Below are 22,184 nucleotides of genomic sequence, written 5' to 3' on the forward strand. Positions count from 1 at the left end.
AATCATGAGGAAAATGTACATACTTATACATAAACACAGGTCTCGAATATATTGACATTTGAAATTGAGAACAGATTAAATTTTCTACGGACAGAAGCAGAAGAATCACTCTTCTTGGCGAAACTAATCGTGCTCAACAATATATTATCTTCTGGATAAGCAGAATCTTGTTGAGAAAATTAGGACATGTTGCTGTCCATGCGGTGTTACAATAAAACCAGCTTAAATTAAGCTATAATAGCAAGTTAAAACACATGATTTATTAATTACCACGGATCAAACTCTAGTCAAAATACCAACTGTCTTCATAGTCTTCCTGCAGAAAAGATCAATTTGGTGTTTCCACGCAAATGTTTCATCTGTTATGACACCTGGGAATTTTATGTGCGGAATCTGAGTTATTTCAACATTATCTATCGAACTTTTGGCACTTTCCTTGTTATGTTTTTGTTACAAACAATCATAAAATTTGATTTAGTTGTATCAAGGGATAGACATTTGGCAGTAGATGATACGTCTGCATTTACGTCTTTGATCAGTGTTGTAAAATTTTCATGTTCTGTCAGCAAATAGAAGAGGCCGCGCATAATGGCAGAGCCTTGGTATATCATTCATGTAAGTTAAAAACAGAAGAGGTCCCAGAATGGAGCCCTGAGGTACCCCACAAAGAAGCTTATATAATATTAATAATATCAGGAAGGTCGTCATAATGTTATGCCTGGTCAGCCAACATCTACATAAAAGGGTATTGCTATACTATGAATGTAAAATGCAGTGCACATGTACTAGATGTACTACAGAATACACATATTGAGCCCCTATTTTAAACATGTTAGCATGTTGCAATCAGCATGTACCACATGTACGCTGATTGTGTGAAAGCGTGACAGACGGGCAATCACTATTCAGTCACGGCACGTTTCGTTCCGACCAGTGGGACTCAGGAATGTGACTCATTTGGCAGAGGCACATTAAATGGTCGAACATAATCTAAAGGAGAGGCTGGTCTTCATGTCTCTTCTCATTACAGCCCTTCGTGGTCTACATGGTCCTAAATAGCGACTGCTGAAGCAGATCTAGGGTATCTGTCTTTGCACCATCCTCGTGGCATGCAAGATGCTGGCGTGAGGCGTTACGTTCAGAGCACGTGAGAGCCATCAGCAGGGCCGTTCATCATCAGGCGCTGATACTCAGAACCGCAGAGGTCCATGACAGGATATTAATCTGCCTCTCAAACAGACAGCCATAAGTCTCTCCTCCTCCACAAGTCCTAAACACGTGATCGTCATTCCCTTCATCTTCCTTAATCTTCCTCCACTCCATCTATGCCCCAACATTTCCATTTTTACATCCATATTAATTTTCCACCTTTCCACCCACACTATCATTTTATTAGTTTTACTGCATTAATTGGGTACAAGTCCAGTGATTGACTGGCTACCTGTTCATTCAATTAATTTTTCTCTGAACTGGACTCTAATGATTAGTCACCGGCTCAAGGTATCTGAACAATGAATGAAACATGCAATGTGCAATGCAGTTTCCCCAGTTCTATGGAGCGCTAGAGCATTTTTAAGTTCATTGTTTTGGGTTTATAGCCTGCGGATTTACGTGGTTAAATCTCACCGTTTCCATCAAGTTGCTGGGACAATTTTCGGGATCGGAGCTCTGTCAAATTGACTGCATGCTATCTACCCAATAACAAACCTCTGACCATGCTGACAACGTTAACATATTCTCAGACGTTGGCGTAGAAGGCAGCTACAATTTCACCGTGGTGCCTTGTACGTGATAGATGTTTAATCCCCATGTGATGACAACTTTACATGTTTAGCTTATTGTGCTTCTCTGAATATTATTTGTTTTGGCCAAAATCCATTTCAGAAATACACTCTTATGCAAATGATTCATTACATGTCAACTGTGTTTATCTTTCAGCCAGGATGTCTATAAAAAGTGCAAAGGGAGGACCAGAGAGCAGGCCGTCCTCTGCTGCCAGGTCAGTGAAGGAATTTACGAGGGAGTAAATACGATCTAATTTAAAGTCAGCTTTAAACTTTACTTAAAAGTTCAGTATAGATCCGTAGCACCAGTAAATTTGAAACCCTAATAAAGCAATGCATTAACTTTGAGAGATGGTTTTGTGACTTTGGAGAGATTTTTTAGTTGTGTTTGAGTAGCATAATCCCCAACTTGAAAAGTTTTTTAAGATTCTGTCCAACTGCAAATGCTGCATATTAACAGATCATCTTAACCATCCTTATTATAATCCACCATCACATCAGTGTTTTGTTTTTTTTTTTTTGTTTTTTTTTTGAGTTAGAGAAAATTAAAAAAAAAAAAAAAAATAGCAATATAGATTACAAGACATGCACTTTAAATAATTGATTAACGCCTCTTCTTCTCCTAGCATTTCTTCTCGAGGAGGAAGGGGTCCAGCAGCAGGGAAATCGCCGCCCGCTCCGGGGAGATTCAAAAACAAGGCCCTTCAGCTCAGCCTCTCCAAGAAATTCTGGTTATTATCATTCTCTATTTCTAATCAACATTGATTAGGACAAGGGGAGTGGGGTTTGTAGAGCTGTGCACTCAATTAGTGTCATTGGATGATACCATCAGCTGAAAAGCAAGGCTTCAAAAGTTTAAACTGGTCCTCCTGGGAAACGCTGCAGTTATTCATTTTCTCCTTACATACACCACCAGTCAAACGTTTGGACACAACTTCTTAATGCGCTGAATGAGAATTTTCTAAGTACTCGGCTTAAACACCTTGCTAAGAATATTCTGTAAAAAGACACATGAGTGCAATTGTTAAACTAAGTTAGGAGGCGAAATTATAGTCTTGGCTTTGATGACGGCAGCGCTCAACAATTGCCATGCACTTCACAGCTCAAAGTCAGATTCCCCCGCACACCAGGGGAAGGGCTCTGGGGAGGAGGATCGGCGTAGTAAAAGGAGCCTCAGCAACAGCTCAGCGGTAGCTGCTGCCTACATCGCCTACCTCAATAAACTTTTCGGACAGGTACGTTAAACAGCACAGTACTCACACGTACACTGTCACAGCCATGACACACTTGAATCATAAATGATGTTATTCATTTGAAGAAATGTCACCGCGGGGTAACTTCACAGACCTCACAGACATGACGTTAGCAACACAAAGGCACACATTCATCACACACAGGAGTATATGGAAATAGGAATCTTTCCTACACATTAAAATCTATAAATATAATCATTTGTATTTAAATATTAAACAGCCAATTATCAACAAGGTTCACCAAATAAATAACCCATTACAGACAACCGTGAGGACTACAGGCCATTATTATTCAGTCCAATACAAGAGATAACGAATGAATCAGTGGAAATGTTTCTACGTGCGAAAAATGAGAATTGGATTTCACAGAAAGAACATGATTCCCTGCTATGCAAATGCACAAAGATTTCCACTTTCTATAGGATTCCTAAGATTCACAAGATCTTGGGGGAACCCGTCTGAGTCTGTGACTGAACCAGCATCCTAATTTGTTGCTTTTCATGTCAAACCATTTGTTGCAGACCCACCTTCCTTTATCCAAAGTAGCACATTTGAGCTGGATAAAATGAAGGACAGGCAGAATATAGGGTGTTGTTTTTTAGTGACTGTGGACATTCAATCTTGATAGACGATCATTGATCACATGGAAGGATTCTTGTGAGTAGCTATTTATTATTATTATTATTGAACAGTACGACCATTTGTACAGATCTCTCTGTAATTATATGGGAAACCTTATGGATAATTTGCTGTTTAATATTCTAATAAAAATGATAATATTTATTAGAATTTACTAAGATTGCTATTTCCATATACTGCTGTGTCTGTAATGTGTTCAGCCTGTGTCTATAAGACACTGCACACTGTCAGTCCTTTTTTAACTTGCTCTGAAGAAGCCCATCTTGGCATGATTTCAAGTGACGGCCACGTTTAAAGAAAGGCTTTTTAATGGCACAAGTCCTCCTGAGTGTCTCAGATGCCTCCTTACATGCTTCAGCTTTGAGATCCCTGAAACTGAAGAGCACCAGAGGAATATATTGTTACACCAGAGCAGCCCTCTTGGCAACGTGTGTGGCTTTAAGGGATTTAGTTGCTGTCATTGTGCAGCCATACCCGAAGTGGCACGCAACACAGACATGGAGATATTTGTTGACAACAAAGTAATAACTTGAACACACACCAGGTCGTTTTTCTGCCTGAACATACACTGGCCCTTAATACGTTAAAAAAGAGCAAACAAGTGCAAAGTAAAATAATCTGCTGGATGTGCTCAGTTTGTTTAGCAGTGACATTACAGCTACACCACCTCAAAGCTGCAATAATGTCTTAGGATTGCTATCACCTCAGGTCATAAATTAACCCTATAGATGTTGAATGTATTGCCTGTTTGTCCACTTAATGCCTATTTTAAAATCTGCTCCAGAGATTTCAGAAATAAAGCTGCTAACTCAGAGAGCTATTGTCATCACAGGGGAGAACTTGGGAGGTCTTTAATGTACTGTTGGCCCTGGTGTGTGTAGCTTGCTGATATGATAATGAAGATAAACATTCACTGTGCACTCCAGTGTCTTATACTGTACAGACGCACCAACATTTCAATAATCTGTTTATTGTTACCATGTATTAAGATGTGTATTAAGATACTGTGATATATAAATTGTCCAGACAGCTGGTTCCTGTGAATCATTTCTTTCTCTCACAGGTGTGTATGTGTTTTTCTGCTGATGGAACAATGTGTCCATCATAAACACATTTTCACCTGAATAAAAAAACTTGTTTTCCCAGGAAAACAAGAGACAAGGTAACAGAGACAAAGGGCTTTAAAGCAGCCTGTAATTGCCTCCGTGATAAGTGTGTCACAGCTACTGCGGATTGTGTTGACATCCCGTTGTGTATAGAACACCTGTCCCTTTTCACATCAAGCAGTACTTCTACCTCAGTCCTCTCCATCCGTGCCATGCCCGTATTTCTCCTCACAGCCTGAAAACATATGGAATAGAGCCACAGTTTTCACAGGAGGAATGGCCACCAGTAAAAAACAAAGCAGTCAAAATGGGCAGTAAGACACCTCCCGACACGATCACAGGGGGATGGGTGGCACCCTCCCTAGTGAAATCCCCAGAATTAAAAACCTGGTGTCAAGTGGCTTTATTCAAGCGTTTAACCAGGGCTGCAATAACACATACACTTAATAGATGAGGTCCTTTGGTGAAATACGTGGACGTGACTTGCACATTTATGAAATGGGATCTCCATTAATAAATGCCACGTTGAAATATGTCATCATAAACAAAATGATAATGGAAGTGTATGGGAAAAAAACTACTGATTACTCTAATAAATCGTTATTCACAGCTTATATTTAGTTATTGTACATCTTATTGTACATATGTTTCATACTAGGTATCTATTTATCAAAAAAAAATCTAGCTAAAAATAAAAGAAGTTGAAATTTCCCAGTTAGGGATTAACAAAGCATCCATCCATCCATCCGTTACAAAGCTACAAAGACTCTTTGCCCAATTATGAAAGCTTCCACTGACAGAAACGCTGGAAATGACCACAGCAAAAAAAACATCAATAGTGTGATTCTTCATACCTGAACCCGGTAAGATGCACACTTTGTAAAAATAAAACCACTGTAGCACTGCCACAACTCACAAACACATCAACAGAGACAATCCGCCAGCATTTCATCCACAAAACAACAAGACAGCAGCGTCAGTATGTGGACAATAACCGTGAGTTTGTCTGATTCTCGGTTGGAGACCGGTCCCTGTGAGTCGCATCCTATTCAGGTCCTTTTCAGAGAAGAACTCAACAAAGCCGCTCTAGAGCTGATGCTCAGGGTTTTGTTTGGCAGCATTGTTTTTCAGTGCATCTGCAATTGCTAAGCAGCTTATTTTTCCATATGTAAAATGGTACCGTTTCCATCAACGTTAGCCACCTATTATAGATAAATGGTGCAGGTATTTCTAATTACAATACGCAAAAGTCATTAAAATGAAATCACACGCAACAAAGTCTTTGCTAATTAATGACACAACACAATAAACTGAGTGTTTCCTAATTGGTATAACAATGAATAACTCAATTTCCTGTGATGAATTGTATCATTAGGGTAAAAGTTAACATTTGTATTGGGATCTTCATTCATAAATATCATGTGTAAATGGGTCACATTATGTTTGAATTAAAGATAAAAGCTTAATACGAGAACTTCTATTAATTATTTAGTAGTTAACCCAAGGATTAATCGATTATTCGAACGTATAATTGTTTGTAGCGGCCCTAATGAAGTGCTTTGAATTTTAATTTTTAGTTGCTGACATCAGTCCATTAATCAAGCTGGAAAGGCAATTAAATGGGGTACTTTATTTTCATTGTCAAAAAAACCCTCCTGGCCCACACATATATTATTGTTGCAATTATGTTTGTCTTATTAATGTGGCTTACGTTGTACATTTAGGCCTCTGTAGGTAATGATATGTTCGAGATGAGTAACTAAAGTAGTACGACACAGCAGGAAGAAACAACAGTGTATTGACTTTAAAGTTATACACATACAAGACTGAACATCGACCCCATTGTTCACGTGTTTCCAAGCAGTAACTATTTATTGAGAACGTGAACGCCGTTGGAAGCTGTTTGGTCCCTATGTATACAAAATGGAAAGCTTTGTTTGAATGAGGCAATTGTTGACGTGTAATATGCCGTGAAATTAGCATCTAATCACTCCGACATAAAATCAGGACTGTGGACTGTTACCTCACCTTCTAAAAAAAAAAAAAAAACAAACAGCCATATTTCAGCAAAGTCACTCCAATAATTTCACAAATGATTTACTGCTAGGACACTGGGCCTGCTTCCATTAATGTCTTGTTTGGCTCGGGTTGAGTGTTGGCTCTGTTCATGGCTGATACCATGATCTTGGATTCCTGCAGGGCATCGGAGAATATCTGGATAAATTACAACTGGAAATGAGCCAATGAACGATGCAAGACCAACAGCACCGCCTCCGTTCCTGTTAAAAACATCAGTTGATTTATACATGGAACGCCATTTACAGTATCTGCACTGTAATAAAAAAAATTAACGATTTGTTGTGTCATTCTAAAGGACAAACAAAGTTTCTTGAAGGACCTTGTCACAGCCACAGCCCAGGATCAGGACTTTGATTCAAATTCACTGGGTACCAATTCAATTTGACTCAATCCATTTAGAGATATGTTGTTTTTAAATGAATGGTTTGGAGATTTATAGTCTTTTACCTCTAGTTGGCACATATTGCGTGCGGTTTTTAAACCCAATGTGCTGCCACACGTTTCAGGCCTCACTGTTGTCTCAACTGTAGCATCTGACTAACTTCGTGAGACCGTTTTGGGATGAGTAGCCTCACGAGACGTCAACCAAATTACAGGATAAAGACAATTATTTTATTTTATGAATCGACGTCAAATCTTGCAAATCACTGTAATTTTTGTAATATTTCGTTGTAGCTCCTATAGCCTATTTTATTATTATTTTAATTGGTTTTATTCTAGTTTTTGTTTGTTGGCTTGTTGTGGTTGTTACTGAATAAAGCTCATAAAAGATCCTTTTAATCATGGAACTATGAGACCCCGGCGTGATCTTACTGCAAAGCAGAGCCAAAGGCTGCTACATAAATGCCTTCATCACAGAAAAAAGGATTTACTGTAAAAGATAACAAAGAAGTCTACACCCGGGGGAGCTGTGTGCATGTGAACATTTAATGATGTTTCATTGGTCTTTTTTTTTTTTCCATAACTAATGGGAGCAGTTTTATTGTTTCTGAACAATTTGTGGGGAATAATACCATTTCACTGTGACCTTGGGCTACTGAGGACATTTCCACATCCTTCCCTGACTTACTACGCCGCCCGCCATGACTGATCTGGTTTGACTGTTTTACAGTGTCTAGTTTGAATTTACTAGTAGCCAGGTAGAAGGCTGAGCTCTGAGTCATGGAGATCTATCCTGGAGCATTCCTAATCTGAAAACAAGCATTAATAACCCCTTTAGCAAGGTTCACTGTCAGACCGCATCACATCCAACTGGAGAAGGGGACTGCAGCAAGAGCAAGAGAAAGAGACAGAGCATTTACATATGTGTGTAGATCCACAGCAGAAACCAGCGGCAAGGGAAACAGAACAGACTGTGGTCATAAATTCATATTACTGTGTACATACTGTTACTGTATAGTAGTGAAAAGTGCCTTTTCCATCGAATGATGCCTCTTATATGTGCACATGTGTCATGCTTACAACGCAGCAGGGTGCTCAATGGGCCATGTGGAGGCAGAATGAAATTAACTGTTAATGGGATCGTTGTGGCGGATGAATTGAGAGTCTGCATGGAATGATGTCTAATCCTCTCTGGGTGAAAGAAAAAAATCCAATTAATATGTTGACCTTGCCATCTAGATGTGCCCTTGAGTCGTGGGATGATTCTGGGCAGGTTGAAGAGGACAGTATCCCACAACAACAGGGATCATCAAATGTTAAAAAAAGCTTTATATGAATCATTAGTTCTAGTGATTTTGGAGTGTTTCAAGTCTGTTGGCAATATTCTCTAAAAAAAAAAAAAAAAAAAACAAACAAACAAAAAAATAATTTGAACATGTGCAATGCAGTGCACCTTCCAAATAAACTACAGGTCTTCTCCTTTTCCTAAAGCTGTTGAGCATTCGAATAATATGACCTTGTGTGATTTATATAGTAGACATCCTGAGTGTCATCATGTATCAGGACGAATATAGCTTTCGTCTATATAATAAAATGTTTCACGTAAAAACCACAGAAATAGCATCAATAGATGGTATGCACGTGCCGTCGCAGCTAGCGAAGTGTCCGTGGTTACGCCCACCGAGTGGCAAAACGTTGGAGATTAGCAGCATTAGCTTGAATCATAGGCTCTAATAGCGTCTAAATTGTTAAATTAATTTTAAAAAGAAAAGGTGAAGAGCTGTAACAACAGATTTGAAAAGCAGCCAGAGATATATTTTTACAGATACCTCCGACTGCCAGACAAAAGAGAAATAAACGTGTTGCTGCATTAGAAGAAACAACTGGAAACCAGGCACAAAAATGTTGTGTTGTGGTTGTCAATTAGAGTCAGGCAATATTAATTTAATTAATTAATTAATTTTTTGATGAAGTCATACCTTAAGTTACTTCTTAAGTTACGTCCTGGAGGGCTGTTAGATAAGTTTGTGGGTGTTGTTGTTTTGGCGTAATTAAGCTCAGCACTAACTATTTCAGTTCCAATAATAAATAACAATAAAACAATAAATGGAATATTTTTTATCACTCCTTGTCATCATTTTAACGTCTCGTCTGATGCTACAGTATTATATGTTTAACGTTACTTCTCAGTGAAGGTCTTAGCGTTTGCTTCTTTATTTAGCTTCATTTATCGTAATGAAATGACCTAAAACTAACTTAAACTAAGTGAAACTGAGGCTAATCCACTTTTCCAAGTACATACCTGTTCGTATGGATCATTGTCAGGTCCAGTTGTTCTTAATTTGATCTGATAATCCATATTTTCCCTGGTCTCGCTGTATTTACTGACACATGTCACTGTGTTTTTGCGACTCAGTGGGCGTGGCCCCGAGCGACAGTGACGTCAATGCATATCCTCTATAGCAATTCAATAAATATGATGAGGGATAATAAAAAAACAAAAAGAAAAAACACCAGCACCACAGATAATTACAATGTGCACAACTGCTACTACTGTGGCTTTATCTCACATATTGCGTTGTGTTTTGAACTGTATTGAATATCTTTCCAAGCTGCATCAAAGAAAAGAAAAGCAAGCCCACAGCAAAGTTTGTGCATGTTTGTGCTCAGAATAATCAGAGGCGCCTTGTGTCAATGTTGCTTCTTTGAACTTGGAGCCTAAATCCACAGGCTTGTGGTCTCTTTGTGCTAAGCAATATCTGCATATGTCAAGCTCAGCTGCTCTTTGCTGCAATGACCAAGTTTACATGTTTCCCGCTTCCCCCGAGGATGGTGTTGCACATTGTTAGCAAGACGTTGAGTCAAGAACACTGTGGGTACGGTTGATTTGTATAAAAAAAATGACTCATTCCATTTCAGTGCGATCGTTAAATATGCGAATGCTAATCAGGTCAAGTTTACATGTATGCTAATAGGAACATTAGTTCAAGGACTGAGGCATGTCATAAGTGCCATCAGCACATTTAAGACCAACATGTGTATGCACGTGTACGATGGCTCTACACAAAGCTCCTAAACTTCAAAGTCCATCCAGTTGAAACAGACTCTATTACCATGTTGCTATTTTAAGCCCTTAACAAACCTATATTTCATCCATTATGCTTATTCACAGTGAGAAGATGTTGTTCTTAGCTCCTAGTTTTACCTAACTTCCAAAAAAAAAAAACACATAAACAATGGAGAGAAAGAGAGGGTGGCATCACCCCGAGAAAATGTCAAAACAAGGCAGAGAACAGTGAACGTTTTACACACCCAGCTGTATGTAAATGATATGTCTTGCGTGTACGTGGGCAAGTGAATAATCGTACATGTCCGTGTCTCCGCTTGCATGAATCCTCCGCGACACTGCAAGGTCTGTGCAACTCAATGTCACATGGATGTGCGTGGGCATGTTTTTGTATGCGCGGACTGAGCTTATTGCTGCGTCCCCCTCAGGACGCTGCAGATGTAGAGTGTGAACGGGCGTCTTGAGTGGGTACGTATATGTGTGCGAGTGCTGCTCATATTGCGAGGACGCAGATCTGTTCACACAACCGCACTGTGGGAGTCCTCATTTTATAATGAATATGTGGTTTGTGTTAAAGTGAATATAAGTAAGTTCAGGCTTGGGTTAGGGCTGGACATGGACTAGACTAGTTATGGTTAGGATGAGTCTCTGGGAAATTAATCCAAGTAAATGTAACGTCCTCTGAAGTGACGGAAACCTGACTCTGTGTATGTGTGTGCGTGTAGGACTGTGTGGTATTGTGTCCTTTTACAAATTAGAAACACATGTCGCTGGGTGAAATCCCATTAGAGTTTACTGTCAGCATGCGGCAGTGTTGACATGATACGCATGTTATTCTAATTTGGTAGTCAAAAACAGATTATCACCGGGATATTTCTCGGGAGAATTAACCGATTTAGAGGCACCCTGATTTCATGTCCTGTCTTCTGACGCTGTCTATGCTCTTTCTTCTCCAATGCCGCACAGGAGAGAGAGCTGATGCCAGAGGAGTTAGATGGTAAGATGTCGGCGCGTCACTGATGGTGTAATTACGAGCACACGACAGACTGCTAGTCAGTGCAGAACTTTACAAGTCCAATTGATTCTTCATGATTTATGTAAGAGACTGAAGGTTTCTTGGGTTGCCTTGAGTCGATGCTCGCCAGTGACTCAGAGCAACAGAATCAATTAAAAACACAACTTTTCTGCCTTGAGCCTTGGCTGTACTTCTGCTTGGCTGGGGTCAGCAACTAAGATTCAGGTAAGTTGCATCTGCACGGACTGACTGTTTGTGTGTGTGAGCTTTGGGAGAGATATTTTACCCTGTTTCACGGTTTGTTGCAGTCAGGGATATTTCTTTGTGTTTCTGTCAGAGCTGCAAGTAGCCTTTAAGGAGTTTGACTACGATGCGGACGGCTTCATACATTACAAAGACATTGCAGACTGCATGAGGACCATGGGCTACATGCCTACAGAGATGGAGCTCATCGAAATCATACAGCAAATCAAGATGAAATGTAAGTATTTCTCTGGCCTGGCAGCGTGAGTGTGTGTGTGTTATGTCTTCCTGTGGGGTTAAAGTGTGCGTGCGTGTGTGTGATTGATGGGTCTTCCTGAAGTGAGCAGGTGTGAGTGTGTGAATAATAGGCCTGCGCATGTTGCACCAACCATTGCGCTTGTGTTCTCTTCCATGAGTCCTTGAGGAACCGATGTTTCTCTTTGGAGTTGGGGACATTGGAGATGCTTTAGCGGACTGATTAATTGCTCTCGCACGGCAGGTGCAGGAGTATGTGAGTGTGCATGTAGTGTGTGCTTAGACCTTCCTTCCCTCTCTAGAATACAGTGTTTGTTTCTGCTCTCTTTTCTCGCTATTCAAGTACATGCCTGTGTAGTTAGGGTTTAAAGTTTAAGGGGAATCAGCACAGCAGCTGAATTTGAAATTTTTGAAAGTTCTTGTTACTCCTACGAAGTTTGAAGGTCTGCAAATCTAAGCAGAGTTTCTCCCGAGACCTTAAACCGACCTTCAGTGGACATGCAGCACAAGTGGAGCTAATTAAGGATTTATCCATTTATACATGATTATGCTGCTATATATTGTAATAATACTTATACAAGGATAATATTTAATATTGCATGTAATGTCAGTTATACTAATGGATTAATGGCCAATATGGATAAACTATTCCAGCAGTGTCCCATGTCTTTATAATGAAGAAAGAGCAATATTTTGGATTTACCTGCTTCTGCCTTTTCCTTGGGGTTTATTCCCTCCTACTAGCCATGCAATGACTGGTCAAACTCATCAATCTGTGTCGTAGTGTTTACCTGAAAACCTATATATATTGGATATATATATTTGGACTAATGCACTGTGCATACAAGTCGTTGTTTGGTCCTTTTGAGCTGTTTTGGAGGAAAGACAGAGACTTAAGAGGTAGCATGTACGAGTAAAGGTGTTTGTTTCTGCACGTATAGACCTGTGACACGAAACCATGTAAATTTACATTAATGTTATGCTTTAACAGGGTGTAAACAAGCTTTCGTAGAGGTTTGCATCAGAGCATGAAGTTTCTGGTATGTTTTCAGAGTACCTTCAGCACCGGTCGCTGCAGGTATTTGGACTATTACCAAACTAAAGTGGTTTTGGGGGGAAAGAAAGAACCAATTTGAGCATCCCTTTTTCTATTTATTCTAATAAAACAAAAGTCTCCATTATAACAAAATGAAAAAGTGTCTTATAAATCTGTGTGTTCTCCATCAAAGAACTTCTTTCAGTCCAGTCAGTCACACAGACTCTGAACAACAGCCCACATTCCTGCAAAAGTCTTCGTCTTATCTCACCTGCACCTTGGCCTGCTGCTGCAGCGGTGACCCAACAGCATTCACTGGAAAAAGTGAACTGCCAGAAGCATAAATAAATCGTAAGCTGCAGCACATTAAACAGCATAAATTTACCTGGGAATGTCTCTTCAGTCCATTTAAATGCCGCTGTTGTGGTCCTTGCTCTCCAATAACGCCGCTCCAAAATTGGCCAAGACTTGGACAATAAGCCCCAGGTCTCCGGTCTCTTGTCGCCCTGTTGGTATTCAGAAGCAGAGCTCAGTCTGCCGGCTGCTGTCAAACAGACACAAACACCAAAAGACTGAGATGAAAGGGTATTTTTAACGTACGTCCATGCAGCTTTAATTTTCTTCCTTTAATTAACAGAGAAAAAAAAAGTATTTTAAGTTGGATTCAACTTACATGTACATTCAAAATTCTTCTACTTTCTAGAAAAGTGTATACAGCCTTTTAGATCGGCCAAGTTTTCAACAGAAGAAAGTCTCTGTTCTTTTTTTCCTGAATAATTTATTATTTTATTTTAGTGATTCTTTCACCAGGTGTGTAATGTTCACTACAAGGTTGGTTTTAACAGTTTCCATATGAGAGACTTTGAAAGTTGCCCCAAAATCAGCTTTCATTTGCACATGCGAGTCTAGCTTTGTTTTCAACCCTCAGGAAAATAACACTGATAATGAGCAATGGAAAGACCGGCCTTTGAGTGCACAGTGCCACAAAGCAGCTACATCACACTGTATACAGTCAGTTGTGTTCGTCACTATAATCCTCAGGGAGCGGTGTGCAGCTGGTTTCCTGTCCTAGTAGCTGGTTAATTAGATTCACCTGGTGTCCCAGGTGTAAATGGTTTCCACATTAGATTTCTAGAACGACAACAGGAAGGGGTCATCAGGAGCCGGGCTGCGTTCGGTAGTCAAGGAAATGCATTTTATGTCCGGGATACGTGATGCAGTGTGGACGAGATGGTCTAACAAATGAAAAAAACGTCAAACTCAAGGAGTGATTGATACAATACTGTTACTATGTTGCATTTAATCTTGGTTTGGTTTGTGTCCTCACTTAAACGGAGATAAAGTAAGTTCTGACACACCCATAACACAAACTCTTTGCGATTGGTCACAATTTTGCTGGGAAACTGTATTTCAGGACTTTCTCAATAATTCAAAAATGCAGCATTAGCAGGCATTAATTTGATCGAGCATCAACGAGCTGAGAGTGCACTGCTCCTGCTGATTATAAAACTGAACTGAAAGACACATTCTGGGGGAAAACATCGACCTAGATAAACTGCTTGCTTATAAAATTAGTAATAGGGGTTAATAACTGCTCAGTGGGTAACTTGTTATCACTGCAAATTAATTCTCCAAGGAGTAATTACAAGCAGGCTGATACTACTCTGTCTAACCAGTCTCAGTTTGACTGATCTGATCCTGAACAGAGTGTGATTGAGAGAAACGCTTTGAGTTTCAGAATAATGGTCTAGGCACAAAAAACCCTTCAGTACTTTGCCCTTTGTGCTTTGCTGCATTGTCTCATAAGGGCTACACACATATAAACATGAACTGTCTGGTGAAACATACCATTAAGCATCTGTGATCAAAGAAATATCAATTAATGAAATTAAGGCTCAAAATTAGGACATGACCAAATCAAACTGAGCAAATGCCAGGTGTAATGCTAGGAGATAAGAACAGAAGGAATAAAGCACATTTCAGCATTTAGCATTTTGTGTCTACATCAACCTCACAAAGACGTCCCACAAATGTTTCCATCCCATGTGCACTGTTGCAACAGCTGGCTATGAACAGCATGCTATGAACATGAATTAATCATTTGTACATGAAGAGGAAATATTGAGCATATTAATCGGTCGTTACTCGGCCTGTCACAATTTCTACCTGATAGCACTTGAGCTGAAAGCAATCAATTTGAAGGGTCATTAAAAAAAAAAATAAATAAATCTGTTTACCAGTAAATAGCAGCTGTAGAGAAAAAATGACTGGTCTAATAGTAACAGAGGGGAGAATTAAATGTACATAGAGAGAGTAGCCAGAGAAATGCAGTAATTTAATAGGGTTGAAAAACAAGTGTTTCAAAAAGTCCTACAAAAAGTTTAACAATAATTACTTAATCAAAATTATCCATACAAAAAAAATCTTAATAGTAACCATACAACTAATATTTCTATATTTTATGTGTTTCATGAATATGGATTGTCTATAAGTTCAATGACGCGCTGGTTTGATCAAGATATTACAGACTTTACTTGCTTGTTGCATGCAGCATAATCCCCATGGAACTAGAGTGAACTAGTCAAGTCTTTTTCCAGTAACAGCTATTACCCTATCAATTAAAAAGTAATAATAATCTCCTCAGACTTTTGGCAAAACTCAGCGTGATTATAGACTGACCCACTTAGCCACAGAAATCCTTCAAGGCGGCGTCGGGATTCCCCCAAGACTGCTGCTCCAGAAGGGTAAAGGCAGTCAGCTAAAAAATACATTGTACCTAGAGGCAAAACTGGAAATCCTTTGCTAACTCAAATATCACAGGATTAATTACAATCAGTGGTCTTTTATTTAAGAATCCTACAACTGCCGTTGTAACTAGTTTCAGCCATTCGTCTTGTGTCTCCCCACCATTTAGAATACTTTTCTTCTAAGCAGAGGTTGCTGGGGCTTGACTCACCATCCCAGGACTTAAAGCCCTGATTAAATTTGAAACATTAAAATGACCACATGGCTTCACTGAAGTAGCTTTTCTCTCCCACCAAAGCCCAGATAATGAAAACAGACTGAGCCTATTGGACTGTGCTATCAAATAAGCCTGTCTTCTGTCCGGCTAATAACGTGAGTCATCCCATAGTATCCGTCTGTTTTGATAATTACCATAGCGATAAAACAAAACAAAACTGGCTCTAACTGGGGTGCAGGAAGCACGGATAGGGCATCCATGAACTGATATGCACAGAGCTCACTGAGTGTGTGACATTAGATCAGTTATGACTAGGAATACGGCAGGTTTTAACATAATTTTTCTTCTATCAGGCGAAAGAAAGAGATTATGAAAGATAATCATAGTCTCGCACTGGCTTTTAAACACATACACCGTGAACAAGAACAGGCATCCAAGTTCAAATTAAATTGTGGAGTCGGGCTGAAGATGTGGTTTGATTTTGGAGGTGCATACGTGCCATTATACAAGGTGTGATTGATATGTTTAAGGCCTAAGAAAGAAAGAGTTGGGTCAAACAGCTCTTGTTTTACACCAATCTGCCACAACATTAAAACCGCTGACAGGAAACTTAAACAACATTGACCATCTTGTGACTATACAGAGTTCTGCTGGGAAACGTTTGGACATGACATTAATGTGGATGTAACTTAGACATGTACCACCTAGACCAGACCAGACACCCCCACCCCATAGCAATGACTCTCCTTGATGACAGCAGCAGGATGCAGCCTGAATAAAGGATTTGTAACTCTCGAAAACACCATTTTATGCGTCAGTATCACCCATGTGCAGCACAGGAACTACTACTACTTGGAAGTTACTACTTGATAGTCCGTCATCTCAACAGTATGCGTGTCCTCTGTCTTTCGGCAGGGGGCGGTCACGTAGACTTTGATGATTTCTGCGAGCTAATGGGGCCAAGGATGCTGGCTGAGACGGCTCACATGGTCGGGCTGAAAGAGCTCCGCTGTGCCTTCAAACAGGTAAGACGTCTCCAGCGAGAAAGCGTGAAGACGTATGAGTACAGCTGAACCGGGCCTGGCGCTGACAGTGCTTTGAAGGACCCTATTTTTTTTTTTCGTGCGTGACTCTTACTTGTAAACAAGCCTGAAAGAAGTGGGCTCGCTGGCGATGAATACAGAAGAAAGGGTTCTAAGGGAGAAGGAATATATTAATATGGGAAACGCAACCCTCCCAAGAGCCACAGTTTCTGTCCTATAATTCTTAGTCTCATCTTAATCTGTGCTAACTGATGCTGTGACACCTTCATGGTGTTTCACTGAGGCACATCTATTGAGTTTGATACCGACAACGGAGGCTCAAGGCCGTCACGTGGTGTGCGAACAAATGAGGTGATTGTGTTACTTACGAGCTTCACACACCTGCGTTCATATCTTCAACCCATATCAGCATTATAGGACACTGCAGAACAGACAGGACTAATAATGTGCTCTCTGATGGTTATAAATAAGAACTTGGCCCTGTGCAATATGTCCCTGTGTTATAAATTTAGCCACATGTATTTAATCTGTCCACGTGTCTCTCCTGGACATCAGCTCTGTCAGAGAAATCATATTTGCCATTAAACGAATAAGGAGTTAGATAATTAAAACGGATATGGCCAACACTTTACAGCTGCACCCTTGGTGCCAATTAAATTACTTGCAACAGTTTCTTCTCTTGTTTTTGTGGGAATACATTTTCATCTGCCACTTTAACTTATTCATCACATGCTCACCCACATCACTCTTGTGACTTCACACGTTTTCACGCAGAACAACAAGCTACCACTTACGGCTTCTTAGGAAAAACATCAGAAAGCTCCGAAAAGAAGTATCCTCTGGGTAATGGGTAACAAATGGGTATTTTAAATGAATTCAAACTCTCAGACTTTCAGAGTCACCAGCCAGTCATCCTGCAAAAGCGAAACATCAAATATGTCTTTTTTCTGTATGTGATCTCTACAGCTGCCAAATCCTAGAAACTTGTAACTTGTCTGTTCCTCGTGTCAGTTAAATCCTCTTCGCATATAACCCATTGATTTGTCTCTCCTTGTTCACCACATGCGTGTGTTCGCTTTCTTGCTCGTCACTAACCCTGCACAGTTTGACTCTGACGGTGATGGAAAGATCACACTCGATGAGCTGAAAGAGGGCATGAAGACCCTCCTTGGGGAGAAGCTGAAGAAAGGCGAGCTGGAGGAGATCCTCGGCGACATTGACCTCAACAAGGATGGCAACATCGACTTTGATGGTGAGCAGTTTGGTGCTTGAGGGGAGAATGTGTAGGAGAGGACAGACGAGGCTTAAGGCTTTTATCCAATGATAATATTCATCACAAAACCTAAAAAGTATTCAGTGTATGGCTAATTGGGCAGATCTGTACTACATTTTCTCATCAATTAGCATAGATAGTGTTGAGTGTGATTCAGCTTCAGTGGCTTTCCATATTAGCCCATTAAGCATCTGCTGTGGAGAATCTTTAGTGACACAACATCAACTCTGCAAAACTCCTTTAAGCTCACAAAGAAGTCCAGTGTGCCTGTGTCTCCATACAAGGTTCACTGTTGCAAAAACTAATAACATACATACTAAGAAAATACTAGGAATATCATGCCTGTCACAATTCTTTACCTGGAAGCAATCACTTGAGTTGAATGAAATCAGTTTGAAGCATTGTTAAAACCGTTTCTGTTCACTTATATAAATCCATACGTAGGAAACAGGATGAATGTAATATTTCTATTACTATTTCCAATTCATTTTCTTACATACGAGGTTTGACTGGCACTATTATTAATGACCTTGTTGCATCCACTCTTTCTTTTGTGGTTTAATAGTACCAGAGGGGAGAGATAACAATGTGTTGAATGCTGCCATTTCATAGGGTTGAAAAAACAGCTCTTCAAAAAGTCTGACAAAAAAATCTAACAATTAAATCATTAATTGCAATTATTTGCACATTCCGGACATTGGCCTCTGAATTCCCACACTCAGGTTTGGGCTTTTATATACACTCACCGGCCACTATATTAGGTACACCTTGCTAGTAAAAGGTTGAATCCCCTTTTACCTTCAGAACTGCCTTAATTCTTGGTGGCATACTTTCAACAAGGTGTTGGAAACATTCCTCAGAGATTTTGGTCCATATTGACATGATAGCATGGCACAGTTGCTGCAGATTTTTTTCAGCTGCATATCTATGATGAGAATCTCCCGTTCCACCACATCACAAAGGTGATCTATTGGACTGAACTCACTGACAGTAGTGTCACCCGGTGTGGTCTTCTGCTGCTGTAGCCCATCTTCTTCAAGGTTGGACGTTGTGCGTTCAGAGATGGTATTCTGCATTCCTTGGTTGTAACCAGTGGTTATTTGAGTTACTGTTGCCTTTCTATCACCTGGAACCTCTGACCTCTCACATCAACGAGACATTTTTGTCAACACAACTGCTGCTCACTGGATATTTTCTCTTTTTTGGGTCATTCTCTGTAAACCCTAGAGATGGCTGTGAGTGAAAATCCCAGTAGATCAGCAGTTACTGAAATACCAGCCCAAGTCACTTAAATCCCCTTTCTTCCTCATTCTGATGCTCGGTTTGAACTTCAGCAAGTTGTCTTGATCACCTCTACATGCCTGCATGCATTGAACTGCAGCCATGTGTGATTAGCTGATTAGATATTTGTGTTAACAAGCAACTGAACAAGTGTACCTAATAAAGTGGCCAGTGAGTGTATATATTCCAGGCTAATTTATGTATTTATATGATTAATATATGATGATAATAGTTCAGATGAGTAAAAACCATCCAGTTTTCCTTTTGAAAACTTGAAAAACGTGTATCTTGACAATTCTAAAATAATTATGCAAAACTTGTACGGTAACAATTATTATTTATACCAGTCATTCATGATGCATTCATAAGAACGCATTTGGTACACGAAGGGTTAAGTCAAGCCCATCTGGTGGGACATTGACAAATAGAGGTTGTCGACTATCGATGCAGGGCAACGCAAACCAGACGAAGGACAAAGCCATGAAATGATGTGCGCAAAGGGTGAACTGGGACATGATGTGTGGTTAAGTGACGGTGTGTTGGCTGGAAGGGCCAGACCAATCTAATCAGTTGTGCATTAAGACAATCGATATACATGCCTGGACAGCTGTCACATGCTACGCACCAGTAACAGACACCCCTGGACACCTCAAGGACTGTGAAGAAATTGCATTACCATATGCTGCCTCTCCAACAAACAATACAGTGGAGCGCTATCACACACACACACGTGCGTGTCAGCGTGCATATGAGCAGGTGCCGTCAAAACCACATGTGTGTTAGGGTGATTATAGGCTCCAGTACACTACAGGCTTAGGGGTTTGATCCTGTTTGCCCCGTCTCAGCAATACAATCAGTTACAATTATTGAGGACATACGAATAGACATGTCAGTCACTGAAGGGATCAATAAGCACGTCCTCCTCATTATCATCAATCAGCTTCCAAGGCAGCATTTGAGTTCATGTGTCCAGTTCAGCTCCATGTGCATGTCTTCCATGTCTTACACCACGTATACTTGAAATTCAAACAGTGCTTTCAGAGTCAAATCACAATGTTGCCGGGTTTAATCCCCAAACAATCAATGGATTCACAACCATTATCAAAATGGGACAATGGGACAATGGACGAAATTATTGACTGGATGGGATGGATCTAATGAAACCTGCCTCAAACTGGCACGACACGTCGATAGCTGCCTTGATTGACAAGTGAACGCGCAATAATCAATGCCGTTGGCTGAAACACGGAGCAATAAACTGGTTGGTGATTAGGAGGAGAAATTAACCGTGTGGAGGGGCAGGTATTCAAAATGAAAAATGGCCACTTAGAACAAAACTTTAAAACAATACGTATTTTTTCTTTCTTAATATTTTAGCCCAGTCCATATATAATGGTTTCAAGGTGAGGAAACCAAACACAAAAATATTGCTACTACTGTATATGTACAGAAAAACAAAACATTGTTGCTGTAGTGAATTTTGTGGTAGGGGCCGAAGTTGTGGCCAGTTGCTCCCATTGGTTTTCACCAAGTTTCACCAACTTTGTAACAATAAAGGTTTTTCCAACCAGCATTGCTTCAGTTTTGAACCAATTTTACTTAAAACTCAAATTAAAGCTGTTAGTGCTTTCAGATATTTGTGGTATTTCCACAATATTTTACCTCTAGTTGAACCATCTTACATAATGGCTGCCTTTGAGCAGCTCTTCTCTGACATCATAGTCTCGTTGAGTGGTCCCGCGAGATTAGTCAGATGGGCTTATTAAAGTTGATTTAAATTCAGTTTGTTCATCTCATCACATCCTTGTACAACCATTTATCCTCACTAGGGTCGCAGGGGTTGCTGGAGCCTAGCTGTCCCAGCTGTCATTCGGCGTCTTAGTTTATAATAAATAAATACTAATAAATACTAACAATTGACCAAGGAGTGACAGTTGGCTAGCTGCTAACAGCTGCTGCGAAAAGTGGAAAGGAACGACAATGTTTGTTTTATAAAGTACACCACCGAAAGAGGACGCAAAAAATGACTACAAAACACAACAACGAAAAAAGAAACAAATAAAACAACAAAAACTGAAACTTACCGAATTTCCGCATTTTTGAGATCGTATTGTTTTCGTTTCTTCTCCTTCTAACACTTTACTTCCGGGTAGCGCGCAAAGCGTGATTGAGGAGTCCATTATATTTATTATAAGTGGTCGTAATAAGGGCCATGGCTGGTCATTCAGTAATGAAATAAAATAAATTAAAATAAAAAAAGGGCACTTACATTTCTTATACATCAGTAAAATGAAACTGTTTTAGATGAAATTTGAACTAAAAACTCATGACTTTTCTCCTTGGTTGGCTTTAATACCTCACCATATCAGTGCTGATGGATGGTGTTACTTTCCATCAAGCATCTATGTGGGCTGACTGCGTGCCATGCTGTCCTTTTTATGATTTTAGAATGTCATTAGCCCTTTTCAGCACATCTGCTGCTGTCTCTGTCTCCCCCTGCAGAGTTTGTTATGATGCTGTCTGCACGATGACCTCCGATGGAAGAAGAAGATGGAAGATGGAGCACACAGCACTGAGCCCTGCGCCATTAACAAACTGTCTACTTCCAACTAGTCTGTGACACCGCATATTTAACGCGTATGACTAAAAACAAGAGTTGTCTGTATTTTCACAATAAAAGTTGAGTTTGAATAACGTGAGGTTGATCAAGGGAAGTGGGTAAAGGGTGAGTTATGAAATGCCAGGCTGTATGTTGCACCGTCGCCCC

The 22,184-nt window shown here is 40.0% G+C and overlaps 1 protein-coding gene across 1 annotated transcript; it reads left to right on the forward strand.

The window, feature by feature from the left end:
- Positions 1–1,943: 1,943 nt before the first annotated feature.
- On the forward strand, positions 1,944–22,098 carry cabp4 (calcium binding protein 4). The gene is made up of 8 exons (XM_047578855.1): positions 1,944–1,999; positions 2,411–2,515; positions 2,887–3,019; positions 11,276–11,306; positions 11,662–11,805; positions 16,736–16,845; positions 17,968–18,115; positions 21,920–22,098. The coding sequence occupies exons 1-8, from the start codon at positions 1,944–1,946 to the stop codon at positions 21,946–21,948; spliced, it is 756 nt and encodes a 251-aa protein (XP_047434811.1). The 3' UTR covers positions 21,949–22,098.
- Positions 22,099–22,184: the final 86 nt, after the last annotated feature.

Source organism: Mugil cephalus, chromosome 2, assembly GCF_022458985.1.
Source record: "Mugil cephalus isolate CIBA_MC_2020 chromosome 2, CIBA_Mcephalus_1.1, whole genome shotgun sequence".
Taxonomy (NCBI): Eukaryota; Metazoa; Chordata; class Actinopteri; order Mugiliformes; family Mugilidae; genus Mugil; species Mugil cephalus.

Coding starts and splice junctions, on each gene's coding strand:
- cabp4 (XM_047578855.1), top strand. CDS start 1,944: ATGTCTATAAAAAGTGCAAAGGGAGGACCAGAGAGCAGGCCGTCCTCT. Junction 3,020..11,275: donor TCAATAAACTTTTCGGACAG/GTACGTTAAACA, acceptor AATGCCGCACAG/GAGAGAGAGCTGATGCCAGA. Junction 16,846..17,967: donor TCCGCTGTGCCTTCAAACAG/GTAAGACGTCTC, acceptor AACCCTGCACAG/TTTGACTCTGACGGTGATGG.